Source organism: Sapajus apella, unplaced genomic scaffold, assembly GCF_009761245.1.
Source record: "Sapajus apella isolate SASKATOON/1434 unplaced genomic scaffold, GSC_monkey_1.0 scaffold52, whole genome shotgun sequence".
Lineage (NCBI taxonomy): Eukaryota > Metazoa > Chordata > Mammalia > Primates > Cebidae > Sapajus > Sapajus apella.
This window is the reverse complement of record NW_022436992.1, coordinates 12,219,966-12,239,085: the sequence shown is the minus strand read 5'-3', so window position 1 is coordinate 12,239,085 and position 19,120 is coordinate 12,219,966. Positions and strand designations below refer to the sequence as shown.

The 19,120-nt window shown below is 40.0% G+C and overlaps 1 protein-coding gene across 5 annotated transcripts in view; it reads right to left on the bottom strand.

Moving 5' to 3' along the window:
- The window catches only part of RMND5A (required for meiotic nuclear division 5 homolog A), a 73,638-nt gene that overhangs the window by 17,625 nt on the left and 36,893 nt on the right, over nucleotides 1–19,120 (bottom strand). For all 5 annotated transcript variants that reach the window (XR_004258311.1, XM_032243613.1, XM_032243610.1 and 2 more), the window contains exons 4-7: nucleotides 18,519–18,619; nucleotides 5,777–5,943; nucleotides 4,953–5,118; nucleotides 917–1,019 (exon numbers count right to left, since the gene is read on the bottom strand). Coding sequence is in view for 4 of the 5 variants with exons in the window: in XM_032243613.1 (XP_032099504.1) it covers nucleotides 917–1,019; nucleotides 4,953–5,118; nucleotides 5,777–5,943; nucleotides 18,519–18,619 (537 nt within the window). In the remaining variant the exon portion in view is untranslated. The remainder of the gene's footprint in view (nucleotides 1–916; nucleotides 1,020–4,952; nucleotides 5,119–5,776; nucleotides 5,944–18,518; nucleotides 18,620–19,120) is intronic.

Sequence of the window (19,120 nt, the reverse complement as noted above, 5' to 3'; positions counted from 1 at the left end):
GTTACCAGCTGAAAGAACAAGGTAACTGCAAAGAAACCTGTGTATAGGTGTGATATAAAAGGCAAAAAAAAAAAAGCCCAAATGCATGTTAGCTTTTCAGGGTCTGTGACACAATCATAACATAAATGACAATTCCAGGCCGGAGTCTTAGTGTCTGTCACAGACCTGGCAGAAACACACATACAATTACCTCTGCCACTCCATGTCATAACTGCACCATGGCAGCCACAATTTGAGTGCCCATCATGTGTCCCATACTATTCTAGGCATGCTTATGTTATCTTTAGCCTTCAGCAGCCCCATAAAGAGAAAGCTATGTCCTGTCTTAGAGATGAATACGCTACTGCTTAGAGAAGTTCCAGGGCTGGCAAGTGATTGGTGCTGATGTTTAAAACCATGGTCCTTTCCACGAAAAGCAGTAGCAATACAGTACTGAAGGCCCACTGATGACTACAGGTGTTAAAAGAATGACCTTGAACAGCTCTATACTTATTTCTATTGGCATTAGGAAAATGTAACCAGTGCAAACCCAGGATCTTAACAACAATTGTTAAGACAAAAGCAAATCCAATTAAAATTGCTTTTATATTTGAAAAACAATCATAGGAGTGGTTTGTGAACTGCACTGCAGAACACAGTGCATGCTACTGTATGTATAACACTCCCCACTTCTGATGTTTTCCTTCACCATTTTTCAAGGCCACTTCAAGTCAAAATTATAAGAATACTCCTCCAAGGTCCCCCAAATATACTAGGTGCCTCATTTGTATTGTTTAATCTTTTACATATCCATAAAAGAACTACTGTCAAATGACTACAATAATGTTTCCTGATTAAAAGATAAGATGAGCATTTAAAGATGCCATATTTTTCTAATGACAGTAAAAGTAAATAGCCAATAGAAAATGGAACTCACAGGTAATTCATCTTTCTGGTTCCAAACTCCAGTGCACTGTCTTTGTTCAATCACAGCTTTGATGTTAATTAAAGCTGGCAGCGCCACACAACCTGCTGAGAAACTAGGAGAGCAGAATAGGAAATGTCAGTGCCAGGCCAGGTGTCAGGCTACTTGGTCCAGGGAGACATCAATTTCTCCAGACTCTATATGCCGCAGGCCCTGGCCACTGGACAGGGCGGAAGCCTTATGTTCTGCTAGAAGTAAGCCTAGCCATTTCCACTAGAAGAAAAATAACTTGTTTTCCCTCCCCTTCTTCCCCAGGCCCACTGGTTTATTTCCTGAAGTTACTGAAAAACAATCCCAGTTAAAAAATAAAACTAAATTTACTAAACAAACCTCACCAATATGGGGAGAAATGCAGTTAAAGAATGCACAACTTAAAAAAAAAAAAAAAACTAAAACTCATCTGGCTAGGGTGATTTAACTTGAGCTTACTTCCTCAAAACACAGAAAATCAAAGTTTTAAAACATCCATTTTAAAAAAGAAAGAAGATTTGGAAAACCAATTAATTCAAATGAAGGAAGAGCAGGAATTAAGAACTACTATTCTTCCAAACAGGGTAGTTTCAGCATCTGATTATGAAAGAAAAAGAGATGTTCTTGGACAAAATTCTGCATTCGGCAATATACAAGATATAACTTCCTTTCCTATTCTCTTTCTTTCAGACCACCTACCACCATATTTGTTTATTTTTCTTACACAATGTGGTCCAAGGTATATGCTAACTAGAACAGTGATACTAAAAATGTGGTCTGCAGACGGTGCTGATTTATATACCATTTTTGGTCCAAAGGAAAGAAGTACAGAATTGAGAATGAAGTTTTTAGAGAATTTCATAACAACAACAGATGGTGATGGCTCACTCCTATAATTGCAGCACTTTGGCAGGCCAAGATGGGAGAATTACTTGAGTCCAGGAATTTGAGACTAGCCTGGGAAATACAGTGAGACCCCCTGTTCTCTATAAAAAATATAAAAATTAGCCATTAGCCAGGTACAGTAGCTGTGTGCCTGTAGTCCTAGCTACTCAGCAGGCTGAGGTGGGAGGATCCCAGAAGGTTCAGGCTGCAGTGAGCTATGATCATGTTACCACACTCCAGCCTGGACAACAGAATGAGACCCTGTTTCAAAAAGTAAATAATTTCATAATAATCTTATATTAGTGCCAAAAAAGGTTTCATATTGTACAAAACAACCAGGTTTAATGGGCTCAGCTTATCAGTCAAATGACATGCTCACCCCTGAAACACGTTTTTGCCTAGTTCTTCTTATCCCCAGATCACCCCTGTCCAGGGTGGAAGCACTCATTTCTTCGATCTGGAAGTGTTGGCAGCCAAATGTCAGCTGTGATCGTCTCTTCAGGACTGTCCTCAGTTGAAGACAGCCATCTGACCAGAGTCACATCTGGCGATTGCTCGATGTGAGGATACAGAAGCCTAGCCCTTTAGGCCCAATTTGGGACAACTCCACAGGCCCATCAAAGCTCCAGAGCTCCTTAGGGACAGCAGAGACCTTGTTGCAATTCTAACACAGTCTAACTTCCCTCTCTGCTCAGTCCTGCTGTTTTCATTCCCCCAGATGCTGATGTCAATAAACTTCCTGCATGTACATTCCCTCGAGAGTCTGTTCCTCAGGGAACCTGATGGCAACAATACCTCAGATTATAGCTAATTGCATTGGTTTGCTTCGATGCTAGAATAGAGCACCCTGTGAAATGCACCTTAACCATCTTTGTATCCAACACAGTGCCAACAGTGCTTGGCACGTAGTAGGTATGCAAAACATTTGTGGAATTAAATGAACAGAGGAGCTAAAAAAAAAAAAGTTATTTTCTTAAAACACGTTCTTAAAATGTTTTGGTTTCGGGACCCCTTTTCATGCTGAAGTATTAAGGATCTCAAAGAGCTTTTGTTTTCATGAGCTATATGTTTTAATGCACTAGAAATTAAAATGAGAAATGTAAAAGGTGCCCCTTAGTCCATTTAAAAATAAAATACCATGCCACTATTATAAACAACATTCTTATAAAAATAACTACACTTTCCAAAACAAAAATATATTTGTGAGAAGAGTGGCACTGTTCCACACTTTTACAAATCTCCTGAATGACAGCTGGATTCTTATAGCTTACTCTGCATTAAATCTATTGTGATATGTTCTTTTGGTCGAGGTAAATTTAAAAAACCTTGTCTCATGCACATGACTAGACTACTTTGATCACTTTTTTAGATCATTGTGGATATTCCTCCTTAATACCACACCAAAACTGACTTTTCACAGTTTTGGCCAAAACAGGTAGTAGTTTTCTAAAAGCAGAGCAGAATCTGAAACTTTACCATTAAACTTTCTGTACCCTGCTACATTAAAAATCCATTTGTCTGTCTTGTACTTTAAATGACTTTTACTCATGCATGCTTTTGTAAGATCATGCTTAATTAAGACCTTTCAAATGTGATAAGGTTTCTTCATTCACTTAAAAAAAATGGCTGGGTAATATGGTGCACAACTGTAGTCCCATCTACTCAGGAGCCTGAGGCAGGAGAATCACTTGAGCCCAGGAGTTTGAGTCCAATCTGAGCAACACAGCCAGACTCTGTTTCTTAAAAATTTAGGGGGAAAAAAAAAGATGGACAAAAACCTGAGAGTGAATAACTGTATGTTAATAATTCTTTCAAGTAAAAACTATTCCACGGCTGGGTGCAGTGGCTCATGTCTGTAATCCCAGCACCTTGGGAGGCCAAGGCAGGTGGATTGTCTGAGGTCAGGAATTCAACACCAGCCTGGCCAACATGATGAAACCCCATCTCTACTAAAAATACAAAAATTAGCTGGGCCTGGTGGCAGGCACCTATAATCCCACCTACTCTAGAGGCTGAGACAGGAGAATCGCTTGAACCCAAGAGGTGAAGGCAGCAGTGAGCTGAGATTGCACCACTGCATTCCAGCCAGGGGACAGAGTGAGACTCCGTCTCAAAACAAAACAAAAAACAAACAAAAAAAACTATTCCATGAAAAAAAGTGACTAGCTAGCTCATTAACTCAAAACAACATACTTTTTCTCAAGACAATTACAATAATTTGGCATAAACTAAAGTGCTTTATATGGATTTCCTATTTTGTCATACAAACTATTAAGATGATGTATACTCAAAGGTCAAAATTTCATAAAATAATTTAAATGTTTAAAGAAGTAAGAACATCCTTTTTTAAAAAAATTTTTTGTAGCGATGGAGTCTAGCTATGTTGCCCAGATGGGTCGCAAATTCCTGGCTTCAAGAGATCTTCCCCACTAAGCCTCCCAAAATTACAGATGTGAGCCACCACACCAGGCCAAGAGCTTTTTTTTTTCTGAGACAGAGTCTCGCACTATTGCCTGGGCTGGGCTGGAGTGTAATGGTGTGATCTTGGCTCACTGCAACCTCCACCTCCCAGGTTTAAACAATTCTCCTGCCTCAGCCTCCTGAGTAGCTGGGATTACAAGTGCCTACCACCAGGCCCAGCTAATTTTTTGTATTTTTAGTAGAGATGGGGTTTTACTATGTTGGCCAGGCTGGTCTCGAACTCCTGACCTCATGATCCACCCGCCTTGGCCTCCCAAAGTGCTGTACAGGCATGGTTAAGTAAAACTAGCATTTCTTAAGCTATAAGTGTGTGATGGTGAGGAATCCACCAAGTATTTGTGGAGTTTGTACCACCACCCAGACTTGTGCTAAGGCTCTAGCAGTTTAGCCCATCACTGTTTCTGGACCACCTGTACTAATGTCTACACAGTGAAAAAGGCTCTCAGGATCCCCTGAGGTTCACATACCACATTTTCAAATCTGCTGCTCTAAAACAGTGTCACTGCCAATTGTGCTATCTTTTGAAATATCAATTGCACTCTTCTTCAGAAAGACTAAAGTTCTTTTGGTCTTAAACATCAAGAACCAAACAAGTTAAGGAGAGGTGACTAATGCAGTGCATACTTCAATAACACTGGGCCAATTTCCATACCTGACACTGAGAGGGGACTCCACGGAGAGCCCCAGGAGGGCACAAGCATCCCGTGTAAAGATGTCACAGATATCAGCCCACTGGTTGGCATCAAGTAGGTGAACATATGGTGAGTTCTCAATCCCTTGTCTCAGATACACAAGGCTTCCCATCAAAACCTGAATGTCTGAAAAAAAGCACCAGCAAGAAAGTATTAGTTTGCTTGCAGGTAATAAGCTGCGAAAGGCAAGAATACCCCCACCCATACTGATACAGCCTAAAATAATGGATTAACAAGTCTTTTAAAATTCTGATCCTTAAGCTTGGTTTCTTCCTTCACCCTAAATTAAACAAATAGCATGGAGAGAAAAGGAAAGTAGTGAAAATACTGAACTTATATATAAATTCTTTTTCACAGCATAGCATAATTACCATTGCCTAGAGGAGTCACAATTATGTCATCACATTATCTCTGATTGCAGAGATAATGTATTCCTACACAGATACGAGGTGTTAACAGTTGCCACCTTGGCTCTCTGACACTTTGCTGTGGCAACAGCAGCAGCATACAGCCAGTTGGGGGTGGAAATGAGCACACACTTTGCCCTTTCTCAGGTCCCCTCTTAGTTTAATATGGAATTCCAAAATCTGCAACATCTCTGACTTATAAGAGGCTTTAATATTTTTGCATTTGTTCTAGAGCCAGTGAGAGCTTTTCCTGTAAGTGATTATCATCTACAACTGTTTACTGGCAAATATGTATTAGCTCTAGTTAAGAACTGTTAAGTTACAGTGGTGGCTATAGCCCTGATTCAAACATTAATAGTATCTGACTCCAGACTCACCTTTTTGATGATTTAGGGCAAATGGCTGAAAATTTTTAGCATATTGTAATGCCTCTCGCTGATTTGTGGTTCCACCCATTAACAGGCTAATAAAATACAGTCTGTGTAGCTTAAATTCCAAGGAGCTGTTTTGAGCTATAAGCATTTCCCGGTTTGATACTGCCCACCTAAAGAAAAGGCAAAAAAGACTTTAAGAATAATTAAGAGCGTAAGCAAGGTGTCTTAACAACTATTTGAAACCCAGTAAAACAAAAAAGCGGTTTGGTCTGCCATCTTGTGGAGATCAATGGTAACATCAATCCTTAGGGCCAAGACTTGTCCTGAAAGTAACCACCAACTACACCTGCAGAGGCCCGTCAACCAGTGAAAGAAAAAGCATTAAGGTAGATGACAGTTACCAGAATAAGTCTGATGTATCACATAACACATCTGAACTTGCATAGGACCACACTTTGAAGCAGCGTCAGCCATGAGATTCAGAAGTAGATTGCCTATATCCACTGCTCTTTTCCTGTAAAACTGGCCTAATATATACAAGCATGAATCAAAGATCCTGAAAGGGAACTACACTTTCCAGCTTTCAATAACTGCAAGATTTTGTGCTACTCACTTTGGGATTAAAAACAGTAAATACTGTTATTTCCCCTCAAAGTGCTTTCAGTCTTATCAGGAAGATAAAGCCAGACAAATATCATACAGTAAATCTTACCGTGCAAAATGATTTATACAAACATTGCTTTCTTTTTTGAGACAGAGTCTCACTCTGTCATCCAGGCTGGAGTGCAGTGGCGCATTCTTGGCTCACTGCAACCTCCGACTCCCAGGTTCAAGTGATTCTCCTGCCTCAGCCTCTCGAGTAGCTGGGATTACAGGCATGTGCCACCACGCCCAGCTAATCAAACATAGTTTCAATAAGGGAAAAAAACAAGATTCAATTTTAAATGAGCCAAAATATAGTCCCTCAGGCTTCTGTAGAACAAATAGTTGGAATAACCAATCCTGAACTGGAACTACCAGGTCAGGTGAGGACAAAGGCAGGAAAATATACAGCCAGCTGTTAAATGAAATTTTGCAGTAAGGGAAAAAGAAAAAACTACTTTATTTCTCTAAATATGCTAACATACAGAAGCTGTTAGTATTATATTACTTAATTTGACTATCAGACAAATATTCCCCACCTAATTCACCAAAGATCACTGGAATCTGAACTGGGTATAAATATAAAATCTGAGTAATTCCACAAACTACAAGAGTAAAAACCTTCCAAATTATTTAGAATGAATTCACTCATTGGGATTGGACTTCACAGAGCTGCACTTTTACTGGGTGCTAACCTTCCTCGAAAGGGCTGTACATTCTAATTAACTTGCTGGTGTATTCACATCTTAGCGTCAAATTAACATGGTGAAACCCCGTCTCTACTAAAAATACAAAAATTAGTGGGGCGGGATGGCATACGCCTGTAATCTCAGTTACTCAGGAGGCTGAGGTAGAAGAATCGCTTGAACCCAGGAGACAGAGGTTGCAGTGAGGTGAAATTACACCACTGCACTCCAGCCTGGGCAACAGAGCGAGACTCCATCTCAAAAAAAAAAAAAAAAAAAATTAGAAGAAGAAGTAAATGTTCCATCTGAACTACAAGCATCTTTCTATTCTAGTGCCATATAAGTGAAAAGATGTTGAAGTGACTTTACCCTGGTCTTTATAGTGATAGGACTTTTCCAATATGCTTTGTACCATTAGCTTCCTGTAGGCTTAGGTCTTGCCCTAGCTTCACCTTGGTGTCATTTTCAAATCTTCCTAACCACATCCAATTTCACTTCTAGAGATTTTTCTTGTTGCCAAGTCCATCTTCCAATTATCCATTTTTGTAAAATGTCACATGGGTTTATCACTGGGAGTTAGAGGTGATACAACTACACACTTGTTGCCTGAGGATAACTGACAGTAGATGTGCAGTGACCACTGAGACTCAGAAAGAAGGGACAGAACTAGTCATGACCATGATGTGCCTGTTACTCACGTCCTGATCTGCAGACTGAAGAGCTGGCGGAGAAGTGTATTTTATACAACTGCTTACAGTTAATACACCATGGTGACTGAAATCTGAACTGTGTTGTTGGCAGCCAGGTGTTATTTAACTAAACTGTGATAAAAATGAATTTATGTATATTGGAAAGACTGCCCATAGGTTCAGTAAAGAATACAAGGGCTGAGCGCGGTGGCTCATGCCTGTAATCCCAGCACTCTGGGAGGCTGAGGTGGGTGGATCACCTGAAGTTGGGAGTTCGAGACCAGCCTGACCTACATGGAGAAACCCTGTCTCTATTAAAAATACAAAATTAGCCACGCATGGTGGTGCATGCCTGTAATCCCAGCTACTTGGGCAGCTGAGGCAAAAGAACTGATTGAACCCGGGAGGCAGAGGTTGTGGTTGGCTGAGATCACGCCATTGCACTCTAGCCTAGGCAACAAGATCAAAACTCCGTCTCAAAAAAAAAAAAAAAAAAAAAAAAGAATACAAACAGGAGAGAAAGAACACAGAGATCTCAGCGGTAAGACGTTACTTTATAAAGACAAGAAAGTTCCAGATTGATATAATGAAGAAAGATGTAAAGTTTGAGAAACTGAGCAAGTCAGGGGTGTCTATGACTCATTCTCATAAATCTTAAAGAATTAGAAAGAAAACAAGATTAGTTTTCTATTTGTCACCAAAATTATTCCTGGCCCTCTCCTTTTCTTTTTTTTTTGTTTTGTTTTTAGGCGGAGTCTCACTCTGTCGCCCAGGCTGGAGTGCAGTGGTGGGATCTTGGCTCACTGCAACCTCCACCTCCCAGGTTCAAGCGAATCTCCTGCGTCAGCCTCTCAAGTAGCTGGATTACAAGCGAGAACCACCACATCTGGCTAATTCTGTACTTAAAGTAGATATGGTGGGAAGGGGGAACAAGCAAACTAAAAATGCAGTGACAAATTATTACCACCTCTGTAATTTAAAAAAAAAAAAATTCTGCTCCCAAATTTCTAGCAAGGACAATGAGAGCACTGTCACACTTGGAACTACTCCATTTAGAGAAACACTGAAAACCCCCAAAACGACACTTAGTAGGATCAACAGTGTCACACTGATCTCTGTGCACTGCCACTACATTCTTCTGATGAAGAGCCTTTTGGGGGCCTTTCTACCAACAAACCCCAAAACAGTATTTCTTCTGAGAAGACTAAGTCAGAAGCAATCAACATCTACACAATTACCCAGAAGAAACATTAGCATTAATTATCCTAATTGCCAGGCCTGTAAAAACACTTGGCACACTGTTACCTCCACATTTAGAATTTCTACATCATTCCAAAAATAATTAATACAAGATTTTGCCTTCATAGTTAGCTGTTCTCCCTTAGGAACCTAACTGGTCAGCATTAGTGGGTTTATCTCTCTCATCTTACAATTGTGTCAGCCTGGGTGGGTATCTATTTCTAGTAATACTTGAAAAATAAAAAAACAGCCTCTTGCCAATCCCACAGCATACTCCACTATAACCTTTCACAGCATTTTAAAGGTTTACAAAAACTTCTTTTTCTAGCTTCCTTTAAGGCTATACTCTCGGTGGTAAAAAGCTGAAGTTCAGGGGAATGAATGACATTTTTTTTTACTCCACAGGGGTGGACCTGGTGAAATGTCGTTAGTAATATGAATCAAATGCTTAAAAATTCAGAGAATGGTAAACCTGATAAAAATCAAAGTTCAGTCAAAAAAGTGAAGAACTCTATAACTTTGCTTTAGAGACTGAAAAAAAGACTTACGGTTTCATTTCTTAGAAAACTACCATTTTCAAATGGTAATTTCTCAGCTATGGGATGAGTCCATTGCTGAAACTACTACCATTTAACTCATCTCATAGTTGGTGTGAGTCTCTGTCCTTTTCACGTGCTATTTAAGAAACCACACATATATGGTATTGCATATATGACTCTACTTAAAACATACAAATATACACACACACACACCTTTATATGAAGTTCTCAGTAATGCAGAGATTAATAAGAGCTACACATAGCAGTGGTCACCATATTGGATAAACAACTCTACGGATTAGTGATCTTTTTAAAGTACTTAATATGACTTTGCCTTACTTACTGCTAGTTTCCAATCACAAAAAAACAAGGTATTTTATAAATCTAATAACAGATCTGTATTTTACAAGCACAAACTCCAGTGTCTTTCCCAGGTCTCCCTTTTCTTTCCTATCATGTGTGTTTGGCCTCCCAGCTAGTTTAGCTCCTTATGTTTTTAAACATTTAGTCCCAGGGATCATTTAAGTTTTCTCTTTCTATAAAGACTCTCAATTTCTCTAGTCACAAGTTTCCTACTCATTTCCAATACTGCTCAAGTCTTTGGTGAGGATGTATTCAGATAATGTCTATTCTTTCTCCTAAGGAATACCTACAAACCTGTATAAACTTTCACCATCAACAAATATAAAATATAAAATAAGGACACGTGCACGCAAATGTTCATTGCAGCACTGTTTACAATAGCAAAGACCTGGAACCAACCCAAATGCCCATCAATGATAGACTGGACAGGGAAAATGTGGCACATATACACCATGGAATATTATGCAGCCATCAAAAATGATGAGTTTGTGTCCTTGGTAGGGACATGGATCAACCTGGAAACCATCATTCTCAGCAAACTGACACAAGACCAGAAAATCAAACACCACATGTTCTCACTCATAGGCGGGTGTTGAACAATGAGAACACATGGACACAGGGAGGGGAGCACCACACACTGGGGTCTGTTGCGGGGAAATAGGGGAGGGTCAGTGGGGGGTGGGGAGTTGGGGAGAGACAGCATGGGGAGAACTGCCAGATATAGGTGAAGGGGAGGAAGGCAGCAAATCACGCTACCATGTGTGTACCTATGCAACAATCTTGCATGTTCTTCACATGTACCCCAAAACCTAAAATGCAATTAAAAAAAAATAAAAATAAATAAATAAAATATAAAATAGTGTTTTCAACCCAAATATTTTTTTCTCTTCCGGCTTTTTCTTTTCTTTTTTTTTTTTTTTTTTAAGATAGACTAGTTCTGTTTCCAGGCTGTACTGCAGTAGTACAATCTCAGCTCACTGCAACCTCCACCTCCTGGGTTCAAGTGATTCTCCTGCCTCAGCCTCCTGAGTAGCTGGTACTACAGGCACCCAACACCATGCCTGGCTAATTTTTTGTATTTTAGTAGAGATGGGGTTTCACCATGTTGGCTAGGATGGTCTCGATCTCCTGACCTCGTGATCTGCCTGCCTTGGCCTCTCAAAGTGCTTGGATTACAGGTGTGAGCCACCATGCCCAGCCTTCTTCTGGCTTTTCTATTCCATGTGCTGCTGCCTTCTTTTCTGTAACCTTCTGAAAAATAGCACCTCTTTCTGTGTTTCAATTAGCTTCTCTTTAAGGGGTATGCTTTCTCCTCCAGACTTAGGGCATAGAGAGTGAGTTAAAATGTGTCTATTAACTCCTTCTTCTGCCTTTTCAAAATTAACACCAAAAGGGAGGGAGAGAAGAAAAACAAATCAACCTCTGGAAAAATATCCAACTTGTTCAAGCCTTGATTGTTCTTCTGTTGGACTGGCACATCTATCAGAGCCTTGCTTCCTCTGTGGTTCTATGTAGCTATTAAAATGTGCCTGAGTCAGGAAGACTGCTCACCTACAGGAAGCCACGACTGGGAATAAGAAAACAGACACCAGGCTGGGCACTGTGGCTCATGCCTGTAATCCCAGAACTTTAGAAGGCCAAGGTGGAAGGATTGCTTGAGCCCAGGAGTTCAAGACAGCCTGGGCAACATAGTGAGACCCCAACACTATTCAATTAAAAAAAGGAAAAAGAAAACACCAGAAATTGCTGAATCACTGTTACCCTCATTTCCAGTGACAGCCAAGGCCCCATGATCAGGCACCTCTGCTTGCTTCCCTCCATTTTCTAGAACTGTTTTGTTTTACTCATTGGTACTAGAATTTCTATTAAGTCTGTCAAGCATTTTCTCATCTTTAGGACTACTGGTCACACACAACACAAAGAAACCTATGGCTCATTTCTATTCCCACTTAGCTGCTAGCTTTGGAGATGGAGTCCTCTCATATTTCAGCAACCTGCCTGATACTGCTCATGGCCTGAACAATCTAAACCCCTCCGTGGTCTGATATAATTTTCTCTCTCTTCTGCGAAAAATATTGTAACGTCTCTCTTCCCTTTGTCATAACCATTCAGTTGCTTTCTTTTTTTTTTTTTTTTTTTTTTTTTGAGACAGAGTCTCACTCTGTCACCCAGGCTGGAGTGCAATGACACGATCTCAGCTCACTGCAACCTCCACCTTCCGGGTTCAAGGGATTCTTCTCTGCCTCAGCCTCCCAAGTAGCTGGGGTTACAGGCATGCACCACCATACTGAGACCTGCACAGCCATAGAGACCCCCACCCAGGCGGTGCTGAAGTAGTGAGAAGCAGACACCCAGATAGAACAGCAAAGTGGGTCTATCTAGGGGGCCAAAAGCCTACAGAGCTGAGAGCCTCAGAGGCTTACAGCATTCCGGGCTGAGGGCCTCATGTAGACTCTGACCCACACCATTTATCCTCTCTGAACAGGTGATTATTATTAACAAACAGATATTCAGTATTTTCTCATAACACAAAAATACACCAAGTAGGTAGCTGGTGTCCGCTTACCACTAATCACAGACAAACTAAAAAGTATTCTCCAGGAAGGAGCCATGGGGACAGGGTCAGATGTCCTGTACTTAAAGAATTGTTTTAACGGTATATGTTATTTATATATTGCCCTGCCACTTTAGAATGCCCCCAGGTTTTCTACTTGGGGTGGGGGCCTGGCTAGGTTTTCCTTGCCATTGTTCTTCCTAGCAAACGATATATTCTGTCATACACTCAGCATTTCTCAGCAATCATATACTCAGCACCTCTCAACACCACCACACCCAGCTAATTTCATATATTTAGCAGAGACAGGGTTTTGCCATGTTGGCGGGGCTGGTCTTGAACTCCTGACCTCAGATGATCCACCTGTCTTGGCCTCCCAAAGTGCTGGGATTACAGGCATAAGCCACTATGCCTGGCCAGTTGCTTTCTTTATGACATTTTACTGCGGCTTTGCTGTTAGCAAATTCTTTGAAAAAAGTGTTACGAGGTTCCCCAGAGGTGGTGGTGAAATGCTCTCACAGGCCCATGTAAATGATTTTGTGGTATACATGGTGTCACATATCTTAAGGCAGCAGTGGTCCCTTCTGCCTTAAAATTGCCTTAAGAGTCCAAGACTGTTAGCCCACGCCAGAAGTCTAGTGGACTTAGCCCTTGCCACAATGAAGGTGTAAATATATCTAGAAAAGATGTGGCTCAACTCAATTCACTTATGTGATAAACGAAAATTGAAAATATGAGATGTCATTTTTGATTAATGTCATACATGGTTAATCTTTTACTATGCCTAATTTATAAAGTAAATTATCAAAGGTATGTATATATACGGAAAAAACAACATATATAGGATTCAGTACTATTTGTTGTTTCAGGCATCCACTGGGGGTGTTAGAACGTATCCCTTGTGGGTAAGTGGGGAACTACCACCCAGATAAACTTGTGGACTTACGGACTATCTCTAGAACGATGCACAAGAAAAAAGTTAATGGCGGCTGCCTGTTTGGAGAGTAACTGTGATTAGAAGGCAAACGTGGGGAAAAGGTTTACTTTTCACTATATTTTTATTTTATTGTACCTTCTGATTTCGTATTCTATTTATTGCCTATTGGAATACTTAATGCTGACTCAAAACTCAAAAATGGAGGTTTCACATAAACTTTTTTCTTTTTTAAATTAAAGCAATTAATTCAAGATAAAATAAACTTTTAACAATGTAAATTTTTTTAAAAAGGAGTTTGGCCAATAATGGAAAACTAAGAACAGACCGACCAAGGCAAGCCAAGGACTATTTTGAGAAAAGGAGTCCGCGAATAAAGTCTGAACTGCCCAGTGGCCCTGCAACACAACTTTTATTGCAGAGATAACAGCATCATGACATTTCAGCCTGAGAACACTGAACATTTTCTAGAACAATCTCCTCTTGTTCCAACTTCAGGCTTAGCAAACTCACATGCCTTCCACGTGGACCGACCTAACACAAGCTAGTTTCACAGCCCCTAGTAATCCAAACTATACACGTAGCTTAGCAATTCAGGTTTTAGCTTTTTAAAGGCCTTTTCTTAGTGAAACAAAACAAGGACACCAAAAACAAGTTTCCAAGTCTGCCAAGGCTGAAAGTCAGATACTAGACTGTGGCAAATCCAGCAAGGTAGTATTACTCTTTTTTTTTTTTTTTGAGTCAGAGTTTCGCTCTTGTTACCCAGGCTGGAGTGCAATGGCGCGATCTCGGCTCACCGCAACCTCCGCCTCCTGGGTTCAGGCAATTCTCCTGCCTCAGCCTCCTGAGTAGCTGGGATTACAGGCACACACCACCATGCCCAGCTAATTTTTTGTATTTTTAGTAGAGACGGGGTTTCACCATTTTGACCAGGTTGGTCTCGATCTCTTGACCTCGTGATCCACCCACCTCGGCCTCCCAAAGTGCTGGGATTACAGGTGTGAGCCACCGCGCCCGGCTGTAGTATTACTCTTTCAGATACCTTTAGAAAGGCAACGAAGTAGCTTCCCCTAAAGATAGTACTTTCTTTCAAAATGTCAATAATGGCATAGCTACAAGGACAGTTTCTAATTTTTCTAACATTTCCCCCACCTTGTTGGACTAAGTTACTATTATTCACTCGTTAATACTAATTATTTTTGGCTTTCTATCTGGCACATAAAACAGGATGACATGTTTGCTGTAAATTCTCCTTCAAACTATTCTGTTATTCACTGAGGGTCTACTATGAGGTAAGCACTACTCTAGGTGCCAAAAGAAATTTAAAAAGCAAATAAAGAGGCCAGGTGCAGTGGCTCACGCCTGTAATCCCAGCACATTGGGAGGTCAAGGCGGGCAGATCACGAGGTCAGATCAAGACCATCCTGGCCAACACAGTGAAACCCCATCTCTACTTTAAAAAAACCAAAAAAAAAGAAAAAAAAAAAAATAAAGCAATCTGGGTGAGCATAAAAGCATAAAAGAAATTTGAATGGAGGGAAAATCTGTACAAACTCAGAAGTACAAGGGTACAAACAAAGGAGTAAGCAAGGTCCTGACTAGATCTGTCTATATAAGTAGGTGTTGTTCTGCCACTTCCCTCCATCCTATCACCATTCTCCTGGGCCCTCTTTCCATTGCTGCAACTAAACAGCCAACACTCTTCAATAGCTTCCTTCCCTTCCAGGCCTTCAATGGCCTTTAGCCTCCTCAATTATCTCGGCTGGCCTCTGCTTTCTCACCTGCCTAGGCAGCCTGCAGGAATTACTGCATCCTCTCCTTCCTCTTTTCCCTTGTGAGCTCCATGATGCTCCTTACCAACAGGAACAAATGGGAAGCTGCATAACTGGCAGATATCTTCGCCCTTGTACCTGAACTAGAATTCCCCAAATTGGTGTCCCATATCATCCAACTTTTGCTATAAGTTGAATGAAGTGAATTTTCTGTACCTAGCTCATAAAAGATGCTTAGTCAATATCTGCTCTGTATCTACAATAGGCAAGAATAGCAAAACTCTGAGTTGTTGTAATGATGATTTCTATTAAATCATTTTCCAAACTTATATTTTATATAACTCCAATTTTATGGGTCTAAAATGTGTTATCTCGAGGGAAAACAAGAACTGTTTGGTCAAATATGCATAGAAAACACTGGGTTATACCAAGTTAAATGAGTTTCTTTACTGTAGGATTACTGATGGTACATTTTTACATCTATTTATTTATTTTTTGAGACAGGATACCACTCTGGATGGTGGTGTGGTCTTGGCAAACTGCAGACTCCACTTCCCAGGCTCAAGTGATCCTCCTATCTCAGCCTCCAGAGTAGCTGGGACTATAGGCATGCACCACCATGTCTGGATAATTTTTGTATTTCTTTGTAGAGACAGGGTTTTGCTATGTTGCCCAGGTTGGTTTCGAACTCCTGGACTCAAGCAATCTGCCCTACCTCAGCTTCCCAAAATGCTGGACTTCCAGGTATGAGCCACTCCACCAGGCTTGATGATACATTTAAGAAGTTAAAGTGAATCTCAAATGAGAACATTGGGGAACTGTTAACTGAGGCATTTGTCACATAATCTTTTGACTTTTTTTCACAGAGCATCTCCTAGGCCTTAATTCCTTCTCTATAAGATGACTTACTTCATAGAGCTAATATGAAGGTTAAACAGGTTAAGACATATAAAAATGCTTAGAACAATGCTAGGCATATAATAACCACTCAAGAAGAGTTAACTATAATTACCACTACATTGCCTCATGCTAATATTAAACAATATTCCCAGAAACATGAAATGAGAAAATGTTTACTTATGGAAATTCCCACTGTTACCACTAAGTGCATGGCACAAGTCCTCTCTTTGCCTGAGAGAAATTGTCTTAAGCCTACAAATAATAGACAAAACGTATAGAAATACTCAATATATGTAACAGGCTTATCGACAAGAAACATATATATGCACAAAGTTAAAAACGGTCATAGGAAAAGTCTGGAGTACTCTGAAGACTATGTTGGCAAATACTATGTGCCAGTAACTATATACACAGTCGTAGTATGTACATGACTAGCACATATATAACAGTTTAATTTAAAAAAAAAAAAAACTAAAAAAAGCATAGATAAGGTAACGCATATTCAAAGTAACACATATTACCTTGAATAACAACCCAAATATTATTTCCTAATCACTGTAAAACAACTGGGAAACCCATTACATGTTTCTAAGTAGGCTTTCTCAGGTACACTGGCTCATGCCTATAATCCCAGTACTTTGGGAAGCTGAGGTCAGGAGTTAGAGACCAGCCTGAGCAACACAGAAAAACCCTGTCTCTATAAAATATTTAAAAATTAGCCAGGTGTGGTGGTATGCACCAGTAGTCTTAGCTACTCAGGAGGCCAAGGCAGGAGGATTACTTAAGCCCAAGAGTTTGAGAGGTTACAGTGAGCTTTGATCACCCCACTGGACTCTAGCCTGGGACACAGAGTGAGACCCTGTCTCTTTAAAACAAAACAAAACAAAAAAACAGAAGTGGTTGTTGCCATATTTTGTTTAAGAGGTATTAGAGGTAATTGGTTGAATTTATCTTCCAGATATGTCACAATCTAAAACTTGCTTAAACAAACTCATGCATCTTACACAGTGGTACAATTCTTAAGCGAGATCTACTAAAATTTATAGAGGAATTTTGTATAAATTTACAAAGGAATTTCTATCTAGTCATCTGGGCTGGTTTTAGAACTATATAAAATTTTCTCAGAACTAAGAAACGGACATGTACAGTGGCTCAAGCTTGTAATTCCAGCACTTTGGGAAACCAAGGTGGGAGAATCACTTGGGCCCAGGAGTTCGAAACCAGCCTGAGTAACATAGTTCGAAAACAGCCTTGTCGCTGCAAAAGAAAAATTTTAAAATTTAGCCAGGCATAATGGCACAGTCCTGCAGTCCAGCTACTCAGGAGGCTAAGGTGGATCGCCTGAGCCCAGGGGGTTGGGGCTGTAGTGAGCTGTGATTATGCCACTGCATTCCAGCCTGGGTGACGGTGAGACCCTGTCTCAAACAACAAAACAAAACAAAACAAAACAACTGAGAAATGATCAGAAACAAAAAACTAAGCTATAAAGAATTAAATGGGTTAGTGGAACTAAATTTTAACAAAAAAAATGTGCATTTTATAAAAGTCAACTTCCCAACTAAACCCATAACACTGATGGCAAATTTTTCTGGTTTTAAAATACCAGGATTCTAAAGCTATAACCTCACAACAAATCACTGCTTCTATCATCTAGTGTCTTCCCTTTATTTTACGAGCTATTTATTACAAACAACCTGCTAATCCTCACATTAAAAAACTTTAGGACTGGGGTCAGCAAACTATGGCACAGGCCAAATACAGCTTGCTGCCTGTTTTGTACAGCAGATGGACAAGAATGGGTTTCTAAATTTTTAAAGGGTTATAAAATAAAGCGAAGCATATGCGACAGAGACCTTATGTGGACTGCAAAACCTCAAGTATTTACTACTTGGAAAAGCTTTCTGACCCTGCTCTAGAATATTTATCATAGCTTACTCAGTAATTTCAGATAATTCTTATCAATGAGAGGGTCATAGTCAATTACCAAAATCCACAGTAATTAAGAACTGAGTGCCTTTATAAAAATATTTGTTCTCTTCATGCATACCACTAGTTTCGATAACCAATTATTTCTTAGAATGCTAGCACAAAACCCAGCACATTAATGGAAGCTTAAATATCAAACTTGCACTGCCTGAACAATAGTGCTTGTTATAGTGGCAGCCCACACAAAGTGGTGGTTTAGCCTGGAAACAGAAAATCCTTTTCTCTCATGGGAATTTAGACCAACTGGTAAGTGAAATAAGCTTTCTCATATTGCATCCCCTCCATATTTCACTTAACTAAAATAAATAATTCTCCTTTGATTTTTCTGAAGTCTACCACAAGTGAGATAAATGTATCTACAAATCTCTAATGTGTTTTCTCATTGAGTTTTCTTACAGAGAGTTCTCAAAGTACTCAAAAGAAAGCAAACTCAATACTCACTCGAGAGCAGGTCTCAGAACTCTGACCTTTAATGCCTCTAATATTCTATTTAACTCCACAAATGGTTCTTTCTGACTTGGGTCTACAGAAAGACCAGATTCCTGAAAAAAACAGAAAGAACTTTTGTTAGTAGCAATCAGGGTAAGGAGATAGTGGTAAAAGTATATTCTAGATTGTAAAATATGGGGCAAACCATTAAAGATAATTTCCTAGAGACTGATGACTGCCCCCTAGTACCATTCTTCCCCTCTTTTCCACAGCAGAATCCCCAAATTTCAGTAGGGTACATAAGCAAATGGATTAAAGCTGGGTATGGCTTTGTAAGACAAAGTTCTGACCAATGAAATGTAAACGTGCACTCTGCCCCTTCCTGGGATACAAAGGTGTGGCTGGAGCTTTGGCTGCTCTTCTGGACCCTGAGGATAGGAAACACCCTGGGAATAACAGAGTTACAAGGTGCTAAGTCCCTAAGAGTTTCACGAAGCAGAGATACCAAACATGCTGTGGACGTCTTACTACCTATTTCTGTGCAAGAAAAAAAACTTCACTTTTGCTTAAGCCACTATGATTGTGGGTCTTTTGTTACTTAAAAGCAAACTATC